Consider the following 25,787-nt stretch of genomic DNA (forward strand, 5'->3'; position numbering starts at 1 on the left):
AAACAGTTAATACAGATAAGCAATCTACAGCTAATACTTGAAAATGCATAAGAGAGTTGCGACTATATCATGCTACTAATACACTAGACTAAAAGCTTACACTGCATAAAACGAAGTAAAGCTTTTTATGGGACATTAAGAATCAGTTTGCATGGCTTTGGTGCTACATTGCACAAAAGTCTAGAGCTGGCACAGAGGCACTGGAGAAAACACAACTGGATTCTGCACCTACATCTGCTATCAACAAGCTGGTAATCACATGGGAAATTACTCTTTCCAGAAACTAGTTCCCAGAGTCTGTTTAAAGAAACTTAAAAGCAGTCAATCTGCATAGATTTATACCTTAGAAGCTGTCTAAACTAAGTAAGTCTGGACTGATACACAGAGACTAAAGAAATAAAATAGCAAAAATAACATGTATCTCTCTTTGAAAAGATGAATGAAAAAGAAAAGCAAGGGAATGGTTTGCATAAACTAAATCAATAATTTGAAGGCTCCAGAAGCTTCAAAATACTAATGTGTGGGAAGTATACACAAGGACAACCCTTAATGGAGGTAGTTTCTAAGTCTTACATCTAAGCTATTTGTCTGACTTTATAATGCACAAATAAGAAACCCTCCTGCTATGCTTCAACGGCTTCTTTCTTGGAGATTGTATGCCTCTGTAAAATTAAGCAAGCCTATATTGGTCTTTATGCTTATCTTTTGGGTGCATTTGTGTTAAAGCACAGTCATATGTACAATGACTATCTGTTATATCTTTTTAATTAAATATTACTTAAATATAAAACAATAAAGAACTAATACAGAGGACTGCCTTCCCAAGGCAAAAGAGAAAATATAAACTCCTTGATGTGAAATGTATGTAGCAACAATGGTTTTCCATTCTAGAATAATATAAAAACTTGACAATGGAAATAATTTTGTTTTTTTTTAAAGTTGTGAACAATTGTGTTCATCTTAATGCAAATGCATCATGAGATTGTTTTTGTTTATTAAGGACGACAGGGACTAAATGAGGAGAAACCTGAGTTTCTCCTTTAGTCCACAGAATGAGTACTTTAAATATTTATATTAAAATAATAAAAAACTTAATGAATTTGTAAAACTTTTGAACAAATGTCTTCTGGTATATTTTATACAAATATTTCAGAACTGCATAGGGTTCATGGAAAAAACAAAGAATGTGATTTTCATGGGACATTGATTGGTAATAATATTCTCGTTATCTCAGAAGGGAAATCCAAAAATAGTCAGCTTCCTCTTGGCCCGTCTGGCTGATTCTCAAGACTGCCAAAAGCCTAAATTGTACTTTCTTGTTCTTACTTCTAATCTGTCACCTTTGTGCCATGACCCTCTTAACAAAGCCACATTCTATGCAAAGGCATACCCATGATTCTCATGTGGAACATAGAAGATGCTACGTTTTATTGAGGAATTTAGCATGACAATGGATGAAAACCCATCACAAAAAAATTAGGAGTAGTGATAAATTTAAGCAACATATTTATATCATTATTTTTGTTATATGTTGCATACATATATAACTATATTAACATGCAACTACTTAGTACATAAAACAATTTTATCCATAATACAACAATTAAGCACCAAAATAATTAACATAGCAATATTAATATTTGCTTACTATAAATATTTTTAAGATTCAAGTTAACTGATCTAATATAAATTGCTTCATGGGCTCATCTTTAAATCATATCTAAATATTCAATATAAGCTTTCCCCTCAATTTATGGATAAAAGCATTTCTTTAAAACACTACATGACTGCATATCCAAAACACTGGCAGTAATCTTGAGAAGAAACACTGGGAGAGATGAAATCAGACCTTTTAAGAAGCATATATCCTTTCACATTTAGAAACCCCTGAGTTTTATGGAGATATGGCAAAAGAGGCCAATATGTCCTGACAGCATACTATTTATGCACATTGGTACTGTGCACCCACATAGCTAAAACATACTCAGTCATTCTGTTTTTACCGCTTCTGTGTTTCCTGGTGAAAGTTAAGATAAAAAAATAGAGGAAAAAAAAAACAAAAAACAAACAAACAAACAAAAAAAAACAAAAACAAAGCAGTGACAACTACATCATCCCAAACAACAAGCCTAGGTACATAAAAAGGTTCAGGTAGATGACCCTGGCTCCCTACCTTGACAGAGAGTCCCGAGATCTGAACAGTTTGTCAGCTGAGCTTCAGGGAGCGGGATCAGGTAGGACCCTAGGTCAACACAAAAGCATATGTAAATTTAAATTATGATTTGCTGATATTATATAAAAAGTCAATATTATGAATCATCATGTAATTGGTAAGGTAGAAACAGTGCTCAGAGAGTCGACTGACAGTACTCCAACATAAAATGTCTTATAAGGTTACCTTAGTTTCCTCAAATACAAAACTGAAGAATTGACATCGCCTGCAAAATCTTAACCTCTGTTTTTCAGCCATCACACATGAATGAAGAGTGATTGTTCCTTTAAGTTTGTATAAAAATGTTTGGGCCCTTTTGAATAATGAACTATGAGACTCAAGTAGCAATCCATGTAAATAAAATAATTTGAACATTCACAGTACATTTCAAGACAGAACTTGGATAATATAAATTACACACAAAATATCCTTCTGTGACTTCAAGTCAGCCCTGTTTCTTTTAACTTCCAGCTTTCGCTGATTCCTCCTCAACAGAAAACAGACACTGAGCTGTTTTTTTTTTTTCTAGCAGAAATATCAGATGCTCTCAGATGCTCTAATTCCTCCTGTGTTAATTGTGGGCTAAACTTATTGCAAGTAATAGGATATTTGAACAAAGATATAATTAATTCAAATATATGCATTATACATACATAATGCATATTATACATCTAATTTTGAAAGACATTTATGTAGTAATGAATTCATTTCAATGATTAAACATCTGTCCAACTTTCCCATGAGAATAATATGTAAAGGCAGAGCAGGTGCATGGGCTCACAAAGTATGTCAAATTAGGTAAGTGACAGATACAAACAAAAACATCTCAACAGTTTAATGGCATCTAAGAATGTATGGTTTCCTCCTTCTCAGATGTCTCCAGCTCCTGGCTCAATTCTAGTACATTAGGAAAGGCCAGCTCTTCAGGCAGGTCTATGATGTGACATTTGTTGGCAAAAAAAAAAAAAAGAAAAAGAAAAAACCTACTTCAGGGATTCCTGCAACAAACACAGACACTTATCTATAGCTTATGAGGTTTGGAGACAGAATTTTTCTGCTGCCACATCTACTTTCAGAGAGACACCAATGGAAGCTAGCCTCACTGTGACATATGTTCAAGACCCTAGTGAAGAATCGTGATAGTGGTGGTGGTCAACAGGAAGCTGTGACATCAGTTTGGTGAAAAGAACAGACAGAAAATACAATGCATAGGCACTGAGGTTGCAAGAGCTCTGAGGCAACCAGACAGGATTTCTGAAACATGTGCCTAGGCATACTGAAGAGGTCTGGGAATAAACAGAGTTGGCAGCACTGTATTAGAGTGTGGGAATGATCAGATATCTATCAGTGCAGCCTGGGGAAAGCCATCTAGAATACAAAGAGCAGTAACATTGAGGCTCCAAGTCTTTCTCCCAGTGCTGAATCCCATACACAGTAGGTGCATGTTCAAGCTTTGCTAAAGAAATTATGAATGAATTAATCACATTATCAATTAAAGCTAAATTTAGTCTAAACTTGTTTGTAAAAGCCATTAAAATAAATGAAGGGGCACTTGGAAAAACTATAGACTGCAGTTTGAAAATAACTACTTTTGATGTGAGGAGATGAAAGAAGTTAAAATAGTATTAATCATTCAGGTTTAACATCCTGAAGATAGACAGAAAGAGATGGGCACAAGTAATATGAAGCTAGATTGTGTAAGATATAGTGACTAATTGGAGAGAGGAAGAGAAAAGGAAGAATTGGTTTCCAGCTTGAGAAACTGGGCATGATAACATCATAAATGGAGAAAGGAAACAGAAAGAGCATGGATTATCTTCTGTTATGTCTGGCAAGGGAAGCCATTTGCCAGGAGAACGTCTATAATGCACAGGTGAGAAGTTATCTTTCTTTAAGGGGACTAGTCAACAAAAGGTACTGATGAACTTGTGTTCGCCAGAGTTTGGCTTCAAGAAGAGAGCAGGTTGCACTTTAGCTATTGCTATATTTAAGTTTCCAGTGCAAAGATTTGGGAAGATAAAAGCAGCTTTTGGTCAAGGTGGCTTCTTAGAATTCAAGTAAAGAGAGTTAAATGGAGGGTGTGGCAACAATGAGTGGAACAGGAAAATTGAAATGACTGAAAAGACCTTTAACTGTAGTGTATAGGAATTGGTGTCAGTCTCATGGGAACAATGAAAATCCAATTGCAGGGTTTTGGAGAGTAAATGAAACTGGAGGAAGCATGGTGGTGCGAAAAAGCAGAGATAGGGAGGGGCAGTTTTGAAAACCTAAGCAAGCATGTACCCTGGAAAGGCTTGTCATATGGCAAAGTTGAGCAAGAGTGGAGATAGAGGGAGAACTTATCTTGAGAGCTTTTTGTCTCTTGAGCATGTCCACATTTTTCAGGACCTCACTTCTTTAGGCACTTATGTTTCAGAAAGTTTTTCTGAAAACTAACAAGTCTATCAGACTCATGTGACTGGAGAAATCTCAGCTATTTTAACAGCACAGTGGAGGCCCTCGGATGAGGTTCACATAGGTCTCAGATTATACACAATGCTGGCAGTCCAGAGCTCCTTGGAGGCTTCAGAAACTGATATGGTATCACTCCAAGCCAAAGATAGATAGCGGGCAATGTTGTGGGAAAGTTCTTAGGCTAACTCTATTTCCACTCTAGTATATCTATGAACTCAGAGGTGGGAATACGAGGAAATGTCAGAGGAGCCATGATTTAAAACAAGCTCTTGACCATTTTATCAGATTCACTGTATACATGTGGCTTCCTCTCAGGGGAAATTGTAAACATTTGCTTCTGAACATTTTAAATAGTGTTCTTTCTAGGAGAATGTCAAGTTTATCAAATTGCTGGTATTGTGTAAATACTGAATAGTAGATACCACTCTATTATAATCTCATGAAGCAATAGAAATTACATGTGATTTTTTTTTAATTTTTTTGTGCACATGGCACCAAAACAAGTGACAAATTTAATTAGAAGAAAATCACACTGGCAAAAGAAATCTCCTATTACAAATACCTGGGACTATGTAAGCAAATACATGAAATACAATAAGTAAATACTGCTGGGTAATGCCATTGTAGATTTACCTACTCAGGAAGTTGAGGCAGGAGGACCACTTCAGTGCAGGAATTCAAGGCTAGTGTGGTGAACATCACAAGACACCACCTCAAATAAAAAGTAGGTACCCCAAATATATACAAAATTTTCATTTCTAATTCATTTTTGTTTTCATTACCCAGTGTTTTAGTCTTACAGATTTACCAACTGGGAGACTGGAAGAAGAGGCAAACTGGCCTTTTGAAACAGTAACCTCATCAATAGTGCTTGTGTGACCTCTGTGTGTTGTCTAGATTTGAGTCTACTAAAGAAAGGTATCTAAAGCTTATTACCTCAGCAAAGTTTAGAGTCACATTTTATTCATTTTTTAAAAATCTTGAAAATGATTTGTTAGGCCTGGGCATATAGTTTAGTCGGTAGAATGCCCGACAAGAACCCATGAAGCCTTGCAGTCCAGTTCCACTGCATGAAGCTGGTATAGCAGCACACATCCTAGCACTTGGGAGGAGGAAACAGGACTACATCAAGCTTATCTTGGATAGATAGGGACTTTTAGAACAGCATCAGTTAGGAATCTTGTCTCAAAAAAGGAAAAAGGCAGTTGAATACACAACAAAACAAAAACAAAGCAAAAAAAAAAAAAAAAAAAAAAAAAACCAAACCAAAACAAAAAAAAAAAAAAAAAAAAAAAACAACCCTCAAAGACTTCGGGCTTCTCTTACCACTGCTCTTCTCTCAACAGGCTACTAAAAGACGTCACTTCATTTCTACAGGTTATGCCAGCAGCACATCTCACATCCTAATTAATAATTTTAATAATAGTAAAGTACATTGAAAATTTCAGAAAAATATACTCCTCTCCAAATTTTTCCTTTATTGGTGTTACTAAGATGAACTTCATAATTTTTCACAAGTAAATATAAAATTATTTTATGATTTTTCTTTCACTTTTTCTCCTTTTGTGTTGTATTGTGTGTATATGTTCATGCATATGCAGGTTTGTTTTAACTATGTGCACATGAGTATAAATGCCACTAAGTTGATGCCAGGTGTCTTCCTTGATCACTTTCCATCTTAATTTTTTGATGTGGACACCTTCATTCAACCTGGAACTCTCTGATTCCACTGCACTATTTGATTAGTGTGCCGCTGAAATCCACCGGTCCCAGCCTCTCCACTGATGGGATTATATGCCTTTTAGGTAGGTGTCATAATCCAAACTCAGGTCCTTGAGCTATCGCTTCACTTTTATTTTATGACATTTTTATTATTATCTTGTATGTGTAATTATTTCTGAAGATCACCTATGCCCATAACAAGTTTAAGCACCCCCCCAAAATAATGTGATGTCATGGTAAAGCAATTATGTTTTCAGTTAAAAATGATCTACTAATCTAATAATGGTGAATTTAGTAATTGGCTGTGCATTAAACTAAGGACCAGTAATTGAACTTTAGAGCTGTGGAACTACAGTATATTATGTAGTTATATATGAATACAGTATATTATGTAGTTATATATGAAAGGATGGGAATTAATGATCGGAAGCAAAATTGTAGAGATGAGAATGAAAGTACAGTGGAAAAAATCCATAAACCTCTAGAAAAGAATAACAATAAAGTTGAGTGCTTACAAATTATGTCTTATCTCTATATCCACAATGACTAAGAGATGGAAATGACTAAGAAACACTGGATAAATAAATGTAACTTGCCTGAACTTAGACCATTCATTGAGTTATACATTACCACTCCTCAGGAAAGAGCAGCAATTAGTTAAATAAATAAAACAAGAGAGAAAGTATTGTCTGTTCTTTGTGAAAATGGATGAGCATTAGCCAATGTCTAAACCATAATCATAACACAGGCAAATACTAGCACCTATAATTAAAGGGACAGAAAAGAAAATGATCTGTTCCTGAAGGTCATAAACTAGATATGTTTGAAAATTGTTCTAAGAAAAATAGAGATGCTATAACTTTAAAAAAAGAGAAAAAAAACTTGATGCTACAACATTTGTATCAGTAAAGAACTCAAAAGATTGACTGTGATTTTTAAAATGACAAACCAGTCAAAAAAGTCTCCACATACTAACAAAAAAATCTAGGGAAACAAAGCAGTGTGATTATCAAATTACTGAAACATTTACTGATGACATTGGTTTTATAGTTAATACATGAGATAAGTGATGGCATACTTAAATATTAAATGTAATCTGTCCTGTCTTACGTCCTTACTTTCCCTTTATATAATTTCTCCAGTAACACACAGATGGAAAACATACTCATTTTCTACCACAAATGGATACTAAAACAGTCAATACTTGGGAGATATGCCAATCTACTGGAATGCAAGGAAAGAGACTGCACTTTCCTATAGGTTACTGTACTCACTGAGAGCATGTGGAAATATGATGACCATAAACAGCAAACCACAATATTTTCCAGTAGTGGGGGAGGTTAAAATGTTAATAAAACACAGTTTATTTTTCTTGATTATTGAAGTTTTTGCTCAACCAACATAGCCAAGATACAATCTTTGTACAGGTATTTCCCGTCCATTCATAAGTGACTTGGATTCTTCAGCCCCAGGCTGATGATTAAGCAGCAGGAAATTCCATCTCCCACCAATCCAACTGACATGCATAACAAGACATCTGGGAGCACACAGTTGTAGGAGGAAGCAGCAGGGAATAGTGTCACCCTGAATGTCAAGATGACAGCTATAAAGTTACTGAGGCTCAAACTCATTGAGTCCATAAGACTTCATTGCTCCTACAATGAAATCATTTTGCAGACATACAGATGACTAAGATCTGTGAGGACACATTTGATACATTCCAGTAACCTTTAGGCTTTATGATGAGAAGCTCAAAGGTGGTTAATGTTTAAGAAAATAGAAAGAATGAATGACTTTACTTATGTATGGAATCCCAAGAAGTTGAAATCATAGAAATAGAGTAAAACGGTGATTCACAGGGGCTAGAAGGCAGAAGGTGGGCCACCTGGCCTTTACCAGCCAAAAGAATGATTTCAAGAGTAATCAACAGTTTAGAGGATCTACTCCATAAGGGCTTTAGGTAAGAGTGGCATAGTGTGTGCTTAAAGTTGTTGAGAGGACACTGATGGTGGAATCAGTCTGTTTTCCTTTGTCTAGATACAGAACACTAAAAGAGAATCATTGAAGACTTAAAATTTTCTCACTATGATTATATGGCTAAGTATGATGTAGTAACTTGACCTAGCCACTTCATAATGTATATAGCAAAATGCCATGCAACACAAATACATACAATTTTGTCAGTTAAAAATAGTTTCCATTAACTATTTTTTTTAAAAATGGTGAGGTTGCTAAGTATGAATTAATGATGTATGTGTTAATAAATTAACCTCCTCAACAGCTAATGTGTTCTATGCTTCATTTTGCTCCCTATTTGAAAAGAGAGGTCTAAATTTAGATCTTCATACTTAAATGATGGCCAGGGTGAGAAGGTAAGCCTGAAGAGGAAGAAACAAACAAGAGAAGGTGGACATAAGTGCGATGAAAGCTGAGGTAAACTCTAAGCCTCTTCGACAGGAATAGCCACAACATCACTCTAGTGGTGTTATCTGTGAAGAAATATAGGCCAGGTATTTGTGCTTGACAAAGAATCAAATCATTCATTTTATATGAAATCTAATCTTTCATTGTTGGAAATAAAGTCATCATTGAAACACATCGTGTAACTAATGCAGGAAAGAACATATATAAATCCACTAGGACCTCCAAAGTCTAAGGACACATGGAGGCTTGCTTCCTCACATCTGGAGCGCCTTTTCTACTGTTGCTCAAAGTATGAGTTTCAACAACTCTTAGGATTCTTTGGGCTAGTTTTGGGGCTCAATAAACTTGCTCAAGAAGAGCAACAGTAAATCTTTCAGGGTGCTGGGACTTAGAGGAATTGACAGCAAATATTTTAAGATAACGGGCCATGATAGTATGTCTGGCAGTATCAGACAATTTGGCCCTGATAGCACAATCACAGTAACTTATAGTATATAAATCCATGGGTATAGCTGTGTTCCTATAAAACTTTATTTTTAAATTAAGTTGTCTTCATGAATCCTCCCATTTTGACAAATCTTGGTCTAAAGGACTTTTTCCAATATCACATACATAGTCTTTTGAATAGTAGGCCTCTGTCTTTAACTAAAAGATGTTCTACCAACACCTGAGAATTTATGCTATGCCATTTTAAATCGGTAACAGAACCATTTTTATAGGTGTTTAAATCAGTCTTATAATAAAACATGACTTCTAGGACTAACCTCTATGATACAAAGAATACTTAATAGAAGTCTATTTCAATATACTCCTTGTTACATACAATCGTTTTCTATAATAATTTGCATTCGGCTATTTCCAATATTGTCAAAGGTAAAGCCTTCTAAAGAACAACCTAGAAGGGAAGAGTATTGGACATGAACCACAAATGTTTGTGATCAAACAAATAGAGATGGAAGTTCAAAGAAAATTGTGGTAATTCTAGATTAATCAAAAGTTCCCATACAATGTACAGGTGAATTTTTAACTCTGGCTAAATAAATATTGTCCTATGTAGTGACTATTTATTTAGGTAATGCAATTGAAATTCTGTTCCAGAATGAAAAAAGATCGGTGTATCAGGATAACATTTTGATGAGTAAAAATGACATTTAATATCCTGGAAATCAAATCTGGTGCTAATATTTTCACCCATGGGCCAATCACTTTGACTGTTTGTAATGATAAACTGTGATATTTTGTGACCTAGGGGATACTTAAGAATGGCAAACCCACATTCACTAAGTAAATGTGGCTCACCATCAAATGTATGCTGTGAATGGCGAAACTGGCATCAGTTTTAAAGCTAAAAATGCCCTTGGTGATGATACTATATACATGTATTTATACATAATTTATCAGTGACGAATATTTTCACTGAATGATTCTAAAGACTTGAGGTGTGTGAAGTCTGTGTTATAGACTTACCACAGCTCAGGTTGTTTTCAGCTTTAAGAGCCTGGGTTGAGATACTCCAGAAGTCATTGTGCCAGTCCACAACATTCCCGGGCATACTACAGCTGAGGTTGGCGAGGACTTTCGGATCCATTGTAAAATTCCAAAGTCGAAAGTTATAGATGCTGCCTTTTAGAGAGGCAATTTCATCTCTATCAGAGCCCAACAGCAATGCCCCATTCCCAGGGATGACTGTACTCATGGTGGAATCACATGGAACAGTTTCATAGCTCGTTTTGAAATTGACACCCACGGAACCCAAAGTATTATTCCACACAAGACAAAGCGGCTCAAAATTTTCTGTGAAGATGTCTTCATTTTCCTTCATAGGCAATGCACTGTTAAGCAAGCATCTTGAGCCAGATATGGACAGGAAGTAGCCATTATTGGCCTTTTCAAAACTGAGCAGCTGTGTGAGGGACGCATTGGAGTAGGAGAATGCTATCCAGTCACCATCTTCATTGCCAACTTTGGAGGTTTCAAAGCAGAGTGAGAAAGCAGTGAGCGCAGGGATGGAGACACTTTTAGCAACTGATACCTGATAAGAATCTAACGTCTGGGGCAAAATGACCTTTTGATTCCGTAAGGACACAGCAACTAGGAAAAAACATAACACCATGGCATAATTCCAGAATAGGAGCTGATATGCAAAATGTCTAGTGTCTCTCAGTTCTCTACCACTTTCTTCTAATTAACTTTACTTACTTTCTCTGTTTGCCTTTGCTATCCTCTCTCTGCTTCTCCTCTGTAAGCAATTTTTTTACCAATTCTACTACATGAAAAATAACTATAAGCAATCCCACCAAGGTCATTGTATGATTTAATTTCACAACGAAATAAGTGACAGAAAGTGACAGTCCTGTTAATATTTTATTCTCTGCACAAAAACATTAAAAAACAAAAATCAAAATGCCTGAATTAGGAAAGACTAAGCTTCAGGATGATTTTGTTTGCATATTATGGACTTTTAAAATAGACTATTAAAAAAAAAAAAAAACCACTTTCTGAACACAAACTAGCTCTGCTGCACTGGTAGTTGCCTTTCACTCTCTCAAACATATCAGACAGATCTCATGGCTTCAAAATTTCTGTAACCCAGTCTTTCCCTTCCACACTAATTTTCTGTTTGACCTATAGTAAATTTATTTTAAAGGAAGAATCTTATATGGCCAAAAATAAAACAATTTCTAAATATTTAAAACTTCTAGGGAGGGGATGTTAGAATTACAGATTTTCATTATTACTAGTAAGTGCATTTTTTTAAATTTTTATTTTATTTATTTATTTTTTTATTTTATGCAGAGCTGGGCATGTGCCATACTTGGAAGGCAAAAGCAAGCATATCTCTGTGAATTTGAAGGTAGCCTCATCTACTTAGCAAGTTACAGGCCAGCCATGGCTATAAAATAAGACCTTGACTTTAAAAAAAAATGAAAATAAAAATGTTCTGCAGATAGACAATCTACAATTCAGCTCTTCTGAAACCAGAGTTTTGATTTAGTAGTTCTAGCTTGCTAATGAGGATTCTCCGAGACTACTAATAGGTTCTCACCCTTGAATCCTGAACCTGACCATTCCCATTCACATAGCTCTGTCCTCCAGCCCTGGCACTTACTGCAGCACATGTTAAGTGGAAGCAGAAGACTGGCACCATCTGTGGTTTACATACCTCGAATGTAGCTGGCGTTGAAACCTTTCTTCTGAATACTAAAGTCACTTGAAAAAGACACGTGCATCTCATTCACAGTTGAGTTAAATGACAGGCCTTTGGCAGTTGCTCCACAAAATTTTGTCTGGCTCTCTCCATTATCAAGGGATACTGAGTCATAGATGCAATTGGGAGCTTCTTCAACATCAAAGTCATTAAACGTTATCTGGATGATGTAGCCAGTAGGGGCTCGGAGGATCCATGAGCAAGACTGGGTGTTAGGGTAGTCGTTAGGGTAGCATGGAGAAGTAAAGGTTCCAGAAGGATTGGATAGGACAGTCCTGCAGTTGTCACATCCCCACACTGTTGATTAGGAAAGAGAGATATTATTTTACATGTCGATAAATTAAATAAAAAAATTAAATAGGAAAGAGAGATAATGGCTAAAATCAGATTATGTATGATAAAGCAAGGATACCATTCATAGGGAACAATTAAATAGTAATCATTAAAAAGAATCATAAAAACTAAGAGGTAATGAAAGCAACTTGGGGAGAAAAAGAAATGCCAAGAGTATTCCAAAAAGTAAGACAAATGCACTATTTTAAAGAGCAAAATTTGAGGTTCTGAGAACCCAGTGAGGGATAGAGGAACTCTGTCAAGGAATAGGGACCCTGCAGTTACCACACATGGCAGATAATTTTAAAGAGCATATAAGGACTAACAAGGCTTCAGAAGTTCTCACTAAAGTTCACTGAGAATGCCAGAAATCTCTACTTTAGAGAGACATTTCTGGGGTAAAAGGGTACAAAACCACACATTCAGAGCTCAATATATAAAGAGAAATTCTTAGAAATAAATGTTGAAATATAAAGTGGAATAAAAAAGCACATAAAAATTTGGACAAGTTATTATCTGTTAGTAGTTTTTTTTTTAATTCAAATAACTTACTGCTATTCCATTTGTTTATCACGGTTGATGGTCATCATTTAAGTGATCATGTCACTTACTCATACATTCAGAAAACATTTATTGTTTATTATGTGCTAAAACTTGTTCTAGATAGAATACCAAGAATCAAGACAGTCTTTATATGAAATATTAATACTTAGATCTAAAAAAATATGACAAGTGGTATGATAGTTTTAATTTTCAGCTTGACACGATCCAGAATCACTTGGCAAGACATTTCTAGTGCAGGACTATCTAGATCAGGAAAGTCTGTGGGCTTACTTGGGGGATTGTCTTATTTTATTAATTGGGGAACAAAGAACCATCCACTATGGGTGGCATTAATCCATGCCTTTCTATTTCTTAACTATGGACACAATGTGACCAGTAGTTGTCTTAAGCCCTTGCTACTTTGACTTCCCTGCAATGATGGAACTGTTAGCTAAAATGAATCCATTCTCCCCCAAGTAGCTTTGGTCAGGGAATTTTGTCACAGTGACAGGAAACACAACTAAAGCATAATAAGACATACTGTAGTTCTCCAAAGGTGATGTTTAAACAGAAATCCCACTGAAGCTAGGGAATGCCATAAAAAGTCTAAGAGGCAAACAATTCAGTCAAAGGACACAGCAAAAATAAGTTCTACTACAAATGAAATTTTAGTCCCTGGCATTGAACTGTCAGTTCCATAGATCAAAGTCTAGGTCTCCTTTACACACTACTATTTTCTCGATGTACCAGGGGAACTAACAATCCATGTTAATCGAATGAATGTAGAGAGAGTCTTGTTGGATAGGCAAGAAAATGCTACTATAGCATTTTTTGTAAGAGAATATTGAGGATCTTTTTTTGTTATTCTGAGCTATAGCCTGGCTACCAGCTGGAATGAGAAAACAAGGTCTCCTGTGTCCTCATTTACAAGTGCTTCCTCAGCTAATATTCATGCCTTAAAAAATTATTTGTAGAAATAAGCATAACAATCATGTGTGCACAACATTCTAAATTATTAGAAAACCAACACAAACTTCACATAATAATTCTTAATTGTGTCATGTAAACCACTTTCCTTCCTCTTTTACTAAGTGGAGAAGAATGACTACACAATAGCTGTTCTCAAGAGTGGCAGCTATCATACATATCATTTATTCTTCTATGATACAGTGACATACACTCAAAAGTTGAGACTTGTTAGCCTGCTGAAGTCAGTGTTACCTTGTTGCTATTCCCTGGGGGTTAACTTGTGTTTTGTGAGGGTTTTCTGAGCTCCATTGCACATCCAATTGATCTAATCCTCCCTCTGTTCTTTCAGAGTCTCTAACATTTGGGCATGGTCAAAGACAGAAAGGAGAAAACAAACTATGATTGTCCAGTGTCTGTCCAAACTTTCTCTTACTCTCTCCCTGGAGCATTATGTAGCACTACCCAGAGAAGTGGTGTTACTTCTACTTGTGGTATTATTTGCTCACTGTATGTCCTCTTCCATTAGTCTATAAAGTTAACAATCAAAGGCTACTTACTGGGCATGTTAGCCAGGCTTCTGGAAATACTCCAGGGAGTTCCTGACATAAGAGACATCAGTGTTCAAAATTTTAAAGACTTAAAAAACCAGCTTAAATGAACAGAATGTATCCAAATTAAAGAATGACTACACACAGTGTATAAATTCTAGTCAAAGGAAATGCAAGCCTGAAAAACAGGTGAGGAATGCATGGGTTGTTGGCACGTCTCTCGATAGGGTTGGGGCGGCTTTTTCTTGTAATTAATTCATGCATAGCAGTGACTGAGATGACTGGGCCTCTCAGACAAGTTGAATTTCTTTCATTGAGTCCCAGACTCAAAACACAAAGAAGTCATCCTAGCCTATAATTTGTACACAATAGACATCAGAGGTTTAAAAAAGGAAAGTAAAAAAAAGAAAAAGAAAAAGAAAAAGAAAAAGAAAAAAATAAAAATTAAAAATACAAGCAAACGAACAACAACAAATAAACCCACCAAGTCCCATGTTATATGAACATGCAGACAGGGGCATCATTTATCTAAGAAGAGATACATTTCCCTATATCTAAGACCTAAATAATATGTTGTACTTCCTGTATTAAAGTTTGATTTGTAAAACTGGCTACATATCTTGACCTAGTTTTGAAATTATTTGTGGTGGGTGCGTGTGGGGGGTGTAACATGCTCAAATTTACAGTTCTAATTGGCAGCACAATCAAAATTCAAACCCATTGTTCTGAATATGATCCTATAGTATTTTGTGGAAAACAGATGTGCACAGTGAAAAGACACAGGGTAAAGAGGAATGTGGAGATAGAAGTTATTAATGGCAAAGTTCCAATAAGTAGTTTCATTGCCCAAAATGTATATATTTCCAGAGATTCACTTGAAATGACCATGGAATAATCAAATGCTAGTTGATTCCTATGCTATGAGCTATGCAATTAAGAATTTTATTTGGAGCTGGAGAGATAGCTCAGTGGGTGAAGTGTTTGCTGTGCAAACATGAGGACATAAATCCAGATCCTCAAAATCCATGTAAAATCTGACTACAGTAGCATATATCTATAACTTTGTATGCTAGAGGTCTAGAGACAGGTATATCATAGAGCTACAGTGGCTGGTGAGTCCAGCTGAAATGGCAAGATTCATTTTCAGTGAAAGATGTTGTAAGTTGGAAAATAGAGGAAAACCTCCAACATCAACTTTTGTCCTTAACATATATACTGATGAGTGCACTTTGACAATGCATATACATCTGCAAGCATACATATCACACACACACACACACACACACACACACACACACACACACAAGAAATGAGTTTATTCTGTTATACAAAAGTCTTTTATAAAAAGCTGGCTACTGAAGCACCATTGAGTGGGTCTTAACATGTCTCCTTAAAAATCTGCCCAAGTAAAAGTCTCCCACTTACTGTGTCCTCAAAGCCATACATAGTATTGTGTTCTCCACTTTAGTTAATAAAAGAAAAATGTTTTCAGATAATGTAAACAATAACAAAACCCACATTTATCTCTGTGTGTGTGCCTAAATAAATGCATTAACTTGTCTGTACCTTACAAAATCTTAACCTTCAGTTAATCTTAAATTATCTCCAGAAAACCTCTGTGCCAAAACTTTCCTCAAATAGCGTTTGATCAAAGACTTACTGACTAAATAGCCAATACCTTTCAAATTTTTTAAGTTTATTCATTTTATTTTGTGCATGAATGTTTTGACTGAATGCATATATGTGCACCATGTATGAGTATGGTGCCTGTGGAGAACAAAAGAGGATATGTGGGTATGGGAATTGAACCCAGGGGCTGTGGACAAGAAGCCAGTACTCAGAACTGCTGAGCTATCTTGCCAGTCCTCCGATCTTCTCACCAACACTACAAAATTTAAACATATGCTCTTGCACTCAGCTACTTGTTTAGTTAGAGTAAGTGCACTGTCTGTTATCTATCTATATCCATATAATAATTATCTCTGACATTAAGAACTGCCTAAACAGAACTTTCAGGTTAATACTTTCAAGCAATTCTAAAATGTGTTCCTTTAAACAAAAGCATGAATTACACTTGCTCAGAAAACAACAGAAATCTACAAAACACTCCCACACCTAAAGTTCAGGAAACACTGAAAAGGGGATAGTGGAAAGATTATAAGAGCCAGATTATTTCATGATATTCAGTCCTCTTTTAGATGTCTCCACATGTGGTCAACAAAACAAAATTTAAGAACTGGTGACTGTTATTACTTCCTATTTGTTGAGTGTTAATGTGGTATAGGTGATGAACCTGAAATTAACAGCCAGAGCAAATCTGGGGTTTGCACATTTACCTTACCAATAAGGTGGGAGGGCATATGTGAAGATGGTAATTGGTAGGATAGGTCTGGAGGTTAGCTCAAGTTTTCCACATGAGCCTTTAATTTGAGGCCATAAAAAACCACTCCAGTTTGTGCGTATAAATGGAATCAGTTTAAATAGTGAAGGTTTAGAGAAAAGGAAACTGCAGGTACAATATATACACTTTCTGTCTCATTATAGAATATTTCTTTTTGCAAACTTCTTAGCAATAAGGGAGAGCTGGTATAAAATTCTTTAATACAAATCTTTAAGTAGAATTTTTTTCAGTATGACCATTCTATACATGAGGAATTCTTATTTAAATATGCTATCCATTGGTTTTCATTCATTATCAGAATCAATTACTTTAAAAATATTTATATAAAATTAACTTCTCATATAGATCTCGACTATATTAGCAGAGTTCATTGTGAAAGACAAGAGAGAAAAGGGTGATTTTTAAATTTCCTACAGTCTCAAATTGAACTTCTGAAAGTCTCTTCTGACTTTATTCAAACTATATTACAGGGCCTGACCGATGCTAAATATTTTCCATCACTGTGGGAAATCATAGTGTAGAGGACAAAAACAGTCAGGAAGCTAAACTTGAAACTCTCCAGATTCTCTGGACTGAAAATACCCCTTTTAAGGCAGTCTTTAAAATCAAAACACAGTCAAAGAATCTCTACAACAGTGTCACAAGGCAATAACAGGTAGAGAGGCAGAGAAATTAATGACAATAAACAGCATTTAGTGAATGCTTATGTTCTCCAATGAGTGAAGGCAGGTTGAGTGAACTAGAAACCATCTATGCTCACTGTGGGAATTGGCCATATTATCAGTACGTCAAAGACACACTGGTTGTGGCTTTTCCATTAGCCCATGTTATGACAGTAAGCAGCCATGGAAGCTTTGGTTTCCACATCGCTTTGGTTTCCACATCTCAAAACAAAAGTTTCTTTAGTTTCTAAAACCCTGGTGTGGGGTATAGTTTCAGATTTCATGCATAGTAGAGTTCCAGAAGTTTCTTTGCAGGAAAGAAAAATTGCAGAAGAATCACGAGGAAATCTGGAGTTTCCCTAAGGAAAAGAATCATGATGTGCAGTTTATAAGGTTAGGAGGCAAGAGGGTCTTTTTGTGGGTTCATGAGACCCAGACTATTTATATTCATCTGTACACTGTGAAGCCCCAAGTCCAAGTCCCAGAGGGACAGCCAATACAGGTTGAATACAAGTAAAGCTAATGGCAAGCAAACATCCTGGCTCCTGGGGTACATCACTGCTACTCAAGAAATTTTCCACATCTTGCAAACACTGCATATTGTGCTATTTTGAATATTGTTGGCTTGAAATTATATAACAAGCAATGACAGATCATGAAGATTTAAAGTGTGGTTACATTAGGAAAAAAAATCATTTCCTTTCTACTTAATATAGCTAAGTTAGTATTCTCTCATGCCAACCAGTTCGCTTTACAAAGAACATAGTTTATTACTTTCATGGAATTAACATGCTTATTAAGAAGAGGCTGAACTTGGGTTTGCCACACCACTGCTGAAATTGTTATCTAATTACAGGTTGGGGGACAGGTGATAGAGGTGCTAACCCAGCCCTGGCAAGTCATAGACATGGAGGCAACCCACCAAATTCGCCTGCAATTCAACTGCTTTCCCCATGCCCCAGGGTTCCTCCACATCAGTCCCATGTCTGCAGCAAAAGCAAGTTTGAAAAAAGTTCATAGAGGTCACAGAAGTTTATAATTGTAAGTTTCCAGGACAGTATAAAAATTGACTTGCTTACTGTTTTCTCTCAGCCAGCTGTATTTTTAAACTTCAGGAAAATCGTAGGGAGACTTATTCTAGTTGAGCAAGGTCACACCTGCAAGCAAAGAGGGCAGAAGCCAAACCAACAAAAGTGGGTGGGCTTGGTGGTCTACCCTGAAAACAGCCCAGCATGTTTCCAGTTGAGTCCTAGGCCTAAAAGCAGAAGCTCCTCAGAGACTGGGCAGTCTGGGTGAAGGCAAATCTCACTGTTGCTGAGAGCGAGCGTAGGAGGTCTCAGCTGCAGGCATCTGTTTCCCTTTCTGCTGTAGGAGGTGAATTTACAATTTTGGCCAAATCACCTCTGTGCTCTGGATTACATTTAGGTTTGTGGGGGTGTTTGCAGAATGAAAAGTATTAATAGATTCCTTTCATGGTCCCCTTGGAACATCAAGTAGGTAAGCGCTGGTTGCTATGAGCTTCTGGGTCAGAGCAGACTGTAACACAATTCAGTCTCCCAGGTCTCCATGACAGTAATGCAGATGAGAATGAGCCCCAGTGTTTCTTGGAATTACAATCATAATCATATACTTGGTACACTTATGTATTATATAGAAAGCTTGGTCTTACAGTAGGAGTGAAAGGAAATTTTTTTCAAGCAAAGGCAATTTGGTTTCCCATATATTGACAAAGCTGAGGCCCATATATTGTTTTCTTGGGGAGTGGCTTATGGTGCCTCTAATGACAAGAATACTTTGCCATCAAATCTTCCCAAGAAAAGATAAGTAACCCAAGGCATGGATTCTCCAGTAATGAATGAAAATAAATAGATGTTTACATGAGAGGTCTTTCTAAATGCTGTGTGCTAAAATGATAAGTTCAGCCTCTATCCTAGGAAATCAGTATGATTTTCTCATTTCTTTCCACTTCCTCCTTATCTTTGTGTGTGTGTGTGTGTGTGTGTGTGTGTGTGTGTGTGTGTGTGTGTGTGTGTGAAGATAGTATAGATATTAAACCAAAGGCCTTACACATGCTAGGCTCTCTTTTGCCTTTTGTATTTTGAGACATGGTCTCACTAAATTACCGAGGGTACCTTAGGTCCACTTTGTAGCCTAAGGAGGCCTTAGATTTGCTAAACTCGTGTTTCAGATTGCCAAGTAGCTGGGATTAGAGGCCCACACCACCATAGTCAACTTCCATATAATTTTTTTTCACCTTCTGTTTTTAGGAAGAGCATGCCATTAGGCATTTTTTCTAAAGCACCAACCAAATAATGACACAAGTTCAAAGTTGGAAGAACCAGTAGCCTTATTGCACAAGACAGGTTAGAAAAAAGTGCACTGAAATGCCAATTGAATATTTGCTTTTAAGTTTATAGAAATATTTGACATGTACATGATTTTGTCTCAAAGGAATAGATTTTTCCACTGACAAAGAAAAATATTTTTCTCTGATCAATGTCTTTTGTAAATGTCTTACAAGTTTCTTTCCTATAAAAAATTAAGTAATGGTTCAAAGCAAAAAAGAGTATAAAGTACCTTGATCACTATCTTACCATGAATATAATATGAAATATTTCACATTGAATTTAAAAATCATATCAAACCCTTGGCTACGACATAAAAGACAATTTTACAAGTGATTACAAATGAAAATTGCTGTGTAATTGATAGGGGAAGATTATATTTGATCAATCACATCTCAGGTATACAAAAATCCCTTTGTATAGGAGACTGTATGCAGGGCAGCAACTTTGGGGGCATCTCACCTCATTATTCCAATCTTCTACATTTAAACATCTATTCATAGGACAGCTACATATTAAACACCTGTAGTTCTCATCCACCAGTCTAAACTTCTCACTAAACTGCTTCTATGTTGTCCCAACTCCAGCATCTCTGCAGCTGCTTGAGAGGAAAGAGCTCATTGCCTGCCTGGAACTTCCAGCTCAGGGTTTCAGTGAAAGACACCACTGTCCTCCAAAGCACATTATTCAATCATTAGATTCGGGCTGCCTGGGCTGGAGACAAAGGCGGTACTATATCCTATCTCACTCTACCATGTGCTCTGTCAATGATGTCATTTTAGATATCGTCTTTCAATTCAAAGCACAGATTTTTGTACAAGTTCTAGTGATGTTAGAAACCAAGTAAAAAGTGTACATCCTTTCCTATGGGTCACTCTTTGCAGAAAGTATAATATTTTTTAAAGAATTGAAAGAATATCTTATGCTCTATCATTCTTTTGAAACAAGACTACTAATAAAGGCAAATTTTAATATTCATAATATCTTAATGGAATAACCAAACAAATCCTACTCTGATATGCACTATATCCAGGACATACTCTAGATTGATCCTTTGACAGATTAAAAAAAAAAGACAGAAGTTAAAAATAATAAGATGATAACAAAGATCAGTGGGTCTGATATAGAATTTTTGAGGAAAGCTGAAAACCTTACCCAATAAGAATGTTTGATGTTAATCATTATTAAATCATTGTAAGATGAGTAGATTTTGTTATATATAATTAAACTTGAATCATGTTTGATTACAGCATTACATTTTACTTGTGATTTTTCTTTGGTTATTGACAGTAAGAATATAGAAGTTAAAAAAAAAATCTTGGGCATAGATTAGATGGGAACCTTTTGCTGTCCACTTCCCTTTTGATTCTTTGGGTTTTGGCCAATAAAAATGGAAGTAGAGGGGAAAAATAAATAGCAAGTTGCTATCTAAGAGATAGTAGTGGTGTTATCATGAGTTCACACTGTGACACTGGATGATGCCAGAACAGTCTCAGATTTCCTTCGTCCCACAGGGAGAGCCTGGAGGTTTCTCATATGAGGGAGGAGGGAAAGAAAAATAGAGATATCACAACACAGTGCCACACTCTTTGTGTAATTAGGCACTGTTTTCTTTGGCATGTGTTGCCTAATTTATTTCTTTTTTTTTTTTTTTTCTGGTCTCTAGATATTTTTTATTTATTTATTTTATTTAATTTTATATAACAAAGTCCAATTAAATGAAAACAAACATTTATACACAATATTTGGGAATTTGGGCGTCGTTCTTTCCAAACTACCTAATTTATTTCTTCCTTGGTTATTTTTTCCTTGACTGAAGACCATATACTCATAGAAAGAGGTCAGGTTTTAAAAGAGCATTTTATTTTAAAGAACATTCTTTTAAAGTAACTCCTATGCTTTCTGGGTATACTCAGGTGGCATGCACACTTAGTTAACTTCTAAACCTCCGATGCTTGGCATTCTACATACCTTTTAAATATGTAGAAATTGAGAAAAATTGTCAAAATACACATATCATCCACATGTATCTACAATTGGTAGGCATATATATTGAAAGACTTCTTTAAAATAAGTCAGTGTTTTGGACTTGGTATAAGGAATGATCAAGTTAATAACATCCTCCTTCTGCTGGTCATAATAGTTAAGTTGAATTTCATCCACAGTGGACCTATTAGAGTGACTTATGCAGACTCCAAGCATATTATGTATGAAACACACACTATAAATATCAAGAAAAAGAAGAATTTACTGTGGGAAAGACAGGAAGCAATGGGTGTAAAGCTGCAAACATCCTCAACAGAGAAGGGCCCCTAACTTAGGCTGGCTTCTGACTTTGTTTTATCTTGATCCACTAAGACCTCTACTATCAGCAACAGCTAATTTGTTTATTTTATTTTATGTTTAACTGAAATATTACATCATTTCCCCCTCTCTTCCATCTAACCTTTCCCATACCCCCTGCCAACCATTCTCAAATTTATAGCTTCTTTAATTATTACTGCCACATATACAACCCACAGAGTCTGTTTAACTTTGCTTGTATGTATATGTCTTCATGGATGGCAAATGGGTACTGGATAACCAATTATAGTGCTCATCCCTGGAATAGGCTAATTTTCACTCTCTCAGTAGTAACTGTCTATCACTTCATTTAGGGGTGGGACTTCTAGATTTCCCTCACCCATATTGGTAGACCAACTGGTATTGTCATTTTCAGGTTGTACTTGGGTAGGCAAACTGTTGGATTTAATAGTTGTAACATCCCTGGCAACTCTAGAACACAAAATCTTGTAGCAGACTTCTTGGATCTTAAAATCTTTTTTCCCTTCTTTTGTGATGTTCCCTGAGACTTAGGTATAGGAGTTATATTGTGGATATCTTGATCCTGGGCACTCCAAATTCAGGGTTTCTCTGCTTTTTGACCAGTAATGACTTTCTGTAATGGTCTCTGTGTTAGTATTCAGGACTCTATACTGGTCTGACCTTGGAGTTCTGACAGGATATACCCTCAGTTGCAGTCACTAAGAGCACCACCTGTGCACATTTACTGTGTTACCATTTAAAAAGGCCCTGCCCACCTCCCATCTTTCTCTCTTTCTTTTTCTTTATCTCCTTCTCTCTGTCTCTCTCTGCCTTAGCTGTCAAACCTCCACTTTGGGTCTGACATTCATGGAATTTAGCTTGCAATATTTTCTTATTTGGGCTTTATATTTGACTGAAACAAGAGGTATTTGGGACACTCACAAAAGAACTCTGCTCAAACTACAGTAGTGGAGAGGAGAGAACAACGTAAGAACCAGAGATGTAAACTCTGATTCCAGTAACTACTTATAGCCTGGCTTACACCTTTCATATTTCAGCTTTAAGGCTTTAAAATGGGATAGCCTAGTAACTTTGACACAAAGTTTAGCCCTCTTCATTTTGGAACTATCTTTAGGCCCAATGGTTTCCCTCAGGCTAAGAAAAATGTTTTGCTTCTATTTAAAAACATATCAATAATTGTAATTTTAACAAATCCTAATCCACTCTCACAAGAAAAACTCAGGATATTTTCTTCAACAATTTGGAACACAGACTTTGTATATTAATTTAACCAAGTGATGATTCATTAATTTACTATAGAATACTATTATAATTAACACTTAGTGTCAACTTTATATGATCCAGAACCCACCAAGGAGACAAACCTTAGAGCATGCCTGGGAAGGATTATCTAGAGTCACTTAAATGAGGCAGGAATATCCACCTTAAGTGTGAATGGCACCATGCCATTGGCTAAGGTTCCAGAGTGAATGAGTGACTAAGAAGGAGAAAGTGAACTCAATACATGCATTCATCTCCCTCTGCTTCCTGCCTGTCTCTATAAGATGGCCAGTTTTCCTGCCACCATGACTTCCCCACCACGATGGACTCACTCTGGGACTGTGAGCCAAAATAAACCATTCCTTTCTTAAATGACTTCACTCCTGTATTTTCTTACATAAGTAAGCAATACAAGTATTATTTATAAAGAAACAAAATTTCTTACATTTTTATCAAGACTGAATTTGAGCACACCATTTTCTTCTATGAAGTCTATCCATAAAATATTTCATATTCAAATATTGTTTGGATCATGACCCACAAATATATATTTTAAAACATACTAAGGGAGTTAAGTTACTGCACTATGCTTTGTATTCATGAGGAAGCAGATACTTTTCCAATGGTGCTACACATAAATAAGGAAGGGTCTGGTCTAAAAATGTGTGGACACTAGAAAATGATATCTGTCTTCCTATTTAGACTAATATAAACATAAACAGCATCACCCTCTGATCCCGCAAATGATAACTCATTGTGTGCATAAATATTGGCTCGCATATCAAATCTTCTAGCATGTTATGTCTAGTTCAACTATAAGAAGGCTCAATTGATCAAAGTTGGATTTGCATGTCCTTTTGATGTATCCTCAGAAGGGCTTACCAAATCCCATTTTAAAAATATACCATGCCTAGAGCATCAATCTATCACTCATGTTTGTTTTTCATTGAATTTCTGGTAAGCGGGTAGGGACTGTGATGATTCTCAAAACCTTAATTCCAGCACTCCATTACCATGTTGGTAATGGGTTCAGAAAAACCCAACCACAGAAAACATAATCACAGTAGCCCTCTGTAAAGAGGTACCTGAAACCTCATTGATTACAACACTTAAAATGTTCCCTGTGAAGGTCAAACTCAAAATATATTTATGAAAAATAAACCTTTATGTTTATATTTTAAGCCTCTTGGCCAGAAAAAACATAGCAGTTTGGACCAGAGTATAAAAAGCTAACATAGGTTCCAGAAGAATATTTAGCTACTTTATTCAAATAGAAACTTGCCAGCACTTTGGAGCCATGATGAAGATTTCTCCAGGAACAGAGGTATCACATTGTGCTTTGATTATTAAAAGTTGACTAATCTTCATTGATAGCAACAGACAGTTATCTTAGAAGAAACATCTTCCTGGGTAGGATAAGACTTGTACATTGTTCACTGTAAAAGTCAAGACTCAAAGAGTTCAGTAGTCATTTCTACCCAAGAGTTGCAATGCATCAACAAGAAATGATCTACAGTTCATGTAGCACTGATAAAACCAAGCCTTTTGCCTGATGGATTCAGAAAGCTCACTTGGTTTGTGAGTCTTACAGATTGGTTCACTTACACTACCAATTAAGTTTCCTATACATATGGGATGGTCTATTACTTTCTAGATTCTCTATAGTGTTATTAATTACTTAGTCCCAACTGGCCCATTAAAACTTAGTTTCCTGAGTAGAGAGATAAGCCTCATTATAGTGATGGAAATATGGGTAATAGCAAATATACTTAACAACCTAATAGAGTGTGGACTAATATCTTGATTAATCAGAGTAGATTCTGACACAGAGGGGAGGCCACTGAAAACAGCTGTGTATCATCTCTGATTATAAGGTTTCTGAACTTTCATTGACTTGTAATTAAATTTTTACTTGTTTACCAATACTCTTCTCAAACCCAGGATCTGTGAGCACGTTATGCTCGATTGATTATTGTATCTTCAAGGAAAATGACTGTTAAAATGCCTCACCCTGCGAATCTATAAACATAATGTCACCCACAAAGTTTAGCTTAGCTGAATCTATCTTTATAGAAGGACATTACTTTCACCACCTTATAACAAGATCTCTTGGGAAAGAGTTTAATCAGCCTCCCTACCCTATGCTGGTCCACTCAGACATGGAAAATTTGTCCAAGATCATACAGTATCTTCCACCTGACTACAAACCAGAAGGGAAATAGATGCAGAATAAACTTTAGACCTCAAAATCCCTCACCAAAGACATTCACTATTATCTTTTCCCAACAAGAACGTCCTTATGTTGCTAACCTAACTCTAAGCCTAACTAATTTAATAGCTTAATGTAATAAGCCAATTTTGCTCTCAATGAAAGTCTGGCC

At 36.0% G+C, this 25,787-nt stretch overlaps 1 protein-coding gene across 2 annotated transcripts in view; it reads right to left on the reverse strand.

Annotated features, from left to right (window-relative positions):
* The window catches only part of Adgrg6 (adhesion G protein-coupled receptor G6), a 108,023-nt gene that overhangs the window by 46,996 nt on the left and 35,240 nt on the right, over window positions 1–25,787 (reverse strand). For both annotated transcript variants that reach the window (XM_051203276.1, XM_051203278.1), the window contains exons 2-4: window positions 11,976–12,317; window positions 10,280–10,903; window positions 2,174–2,242 (exon numbers count right to left, since the gene is read on the reverse strand). In XM_051203276.1, coding sequence (XP_051059233.1) covers window positions 2,174–2,242; window positions 10,280–10,903; window positions 11,976–12,317 — 1,035 coding nt within the window. The remainder of the gene's footprint in view (window positions 1–2,173; window positions 2,243–10,279; window positions 10,904–11,975; window positions 12,318–25,787) is intronic.

Source organism: Phodopus roborovskii, unplaced genomic scaffold (assembly GCF_943737965.1).
Source record: "Phodopus roborovskii unplaced genomic scaffold, PHOROB, whole genome shotgun sequence".
NCBI lineage: Eukaryota > Metazoa > Chordata > Mammalia > Rodentia > Cricetidae > Phodopus > Phodopus roborovskii.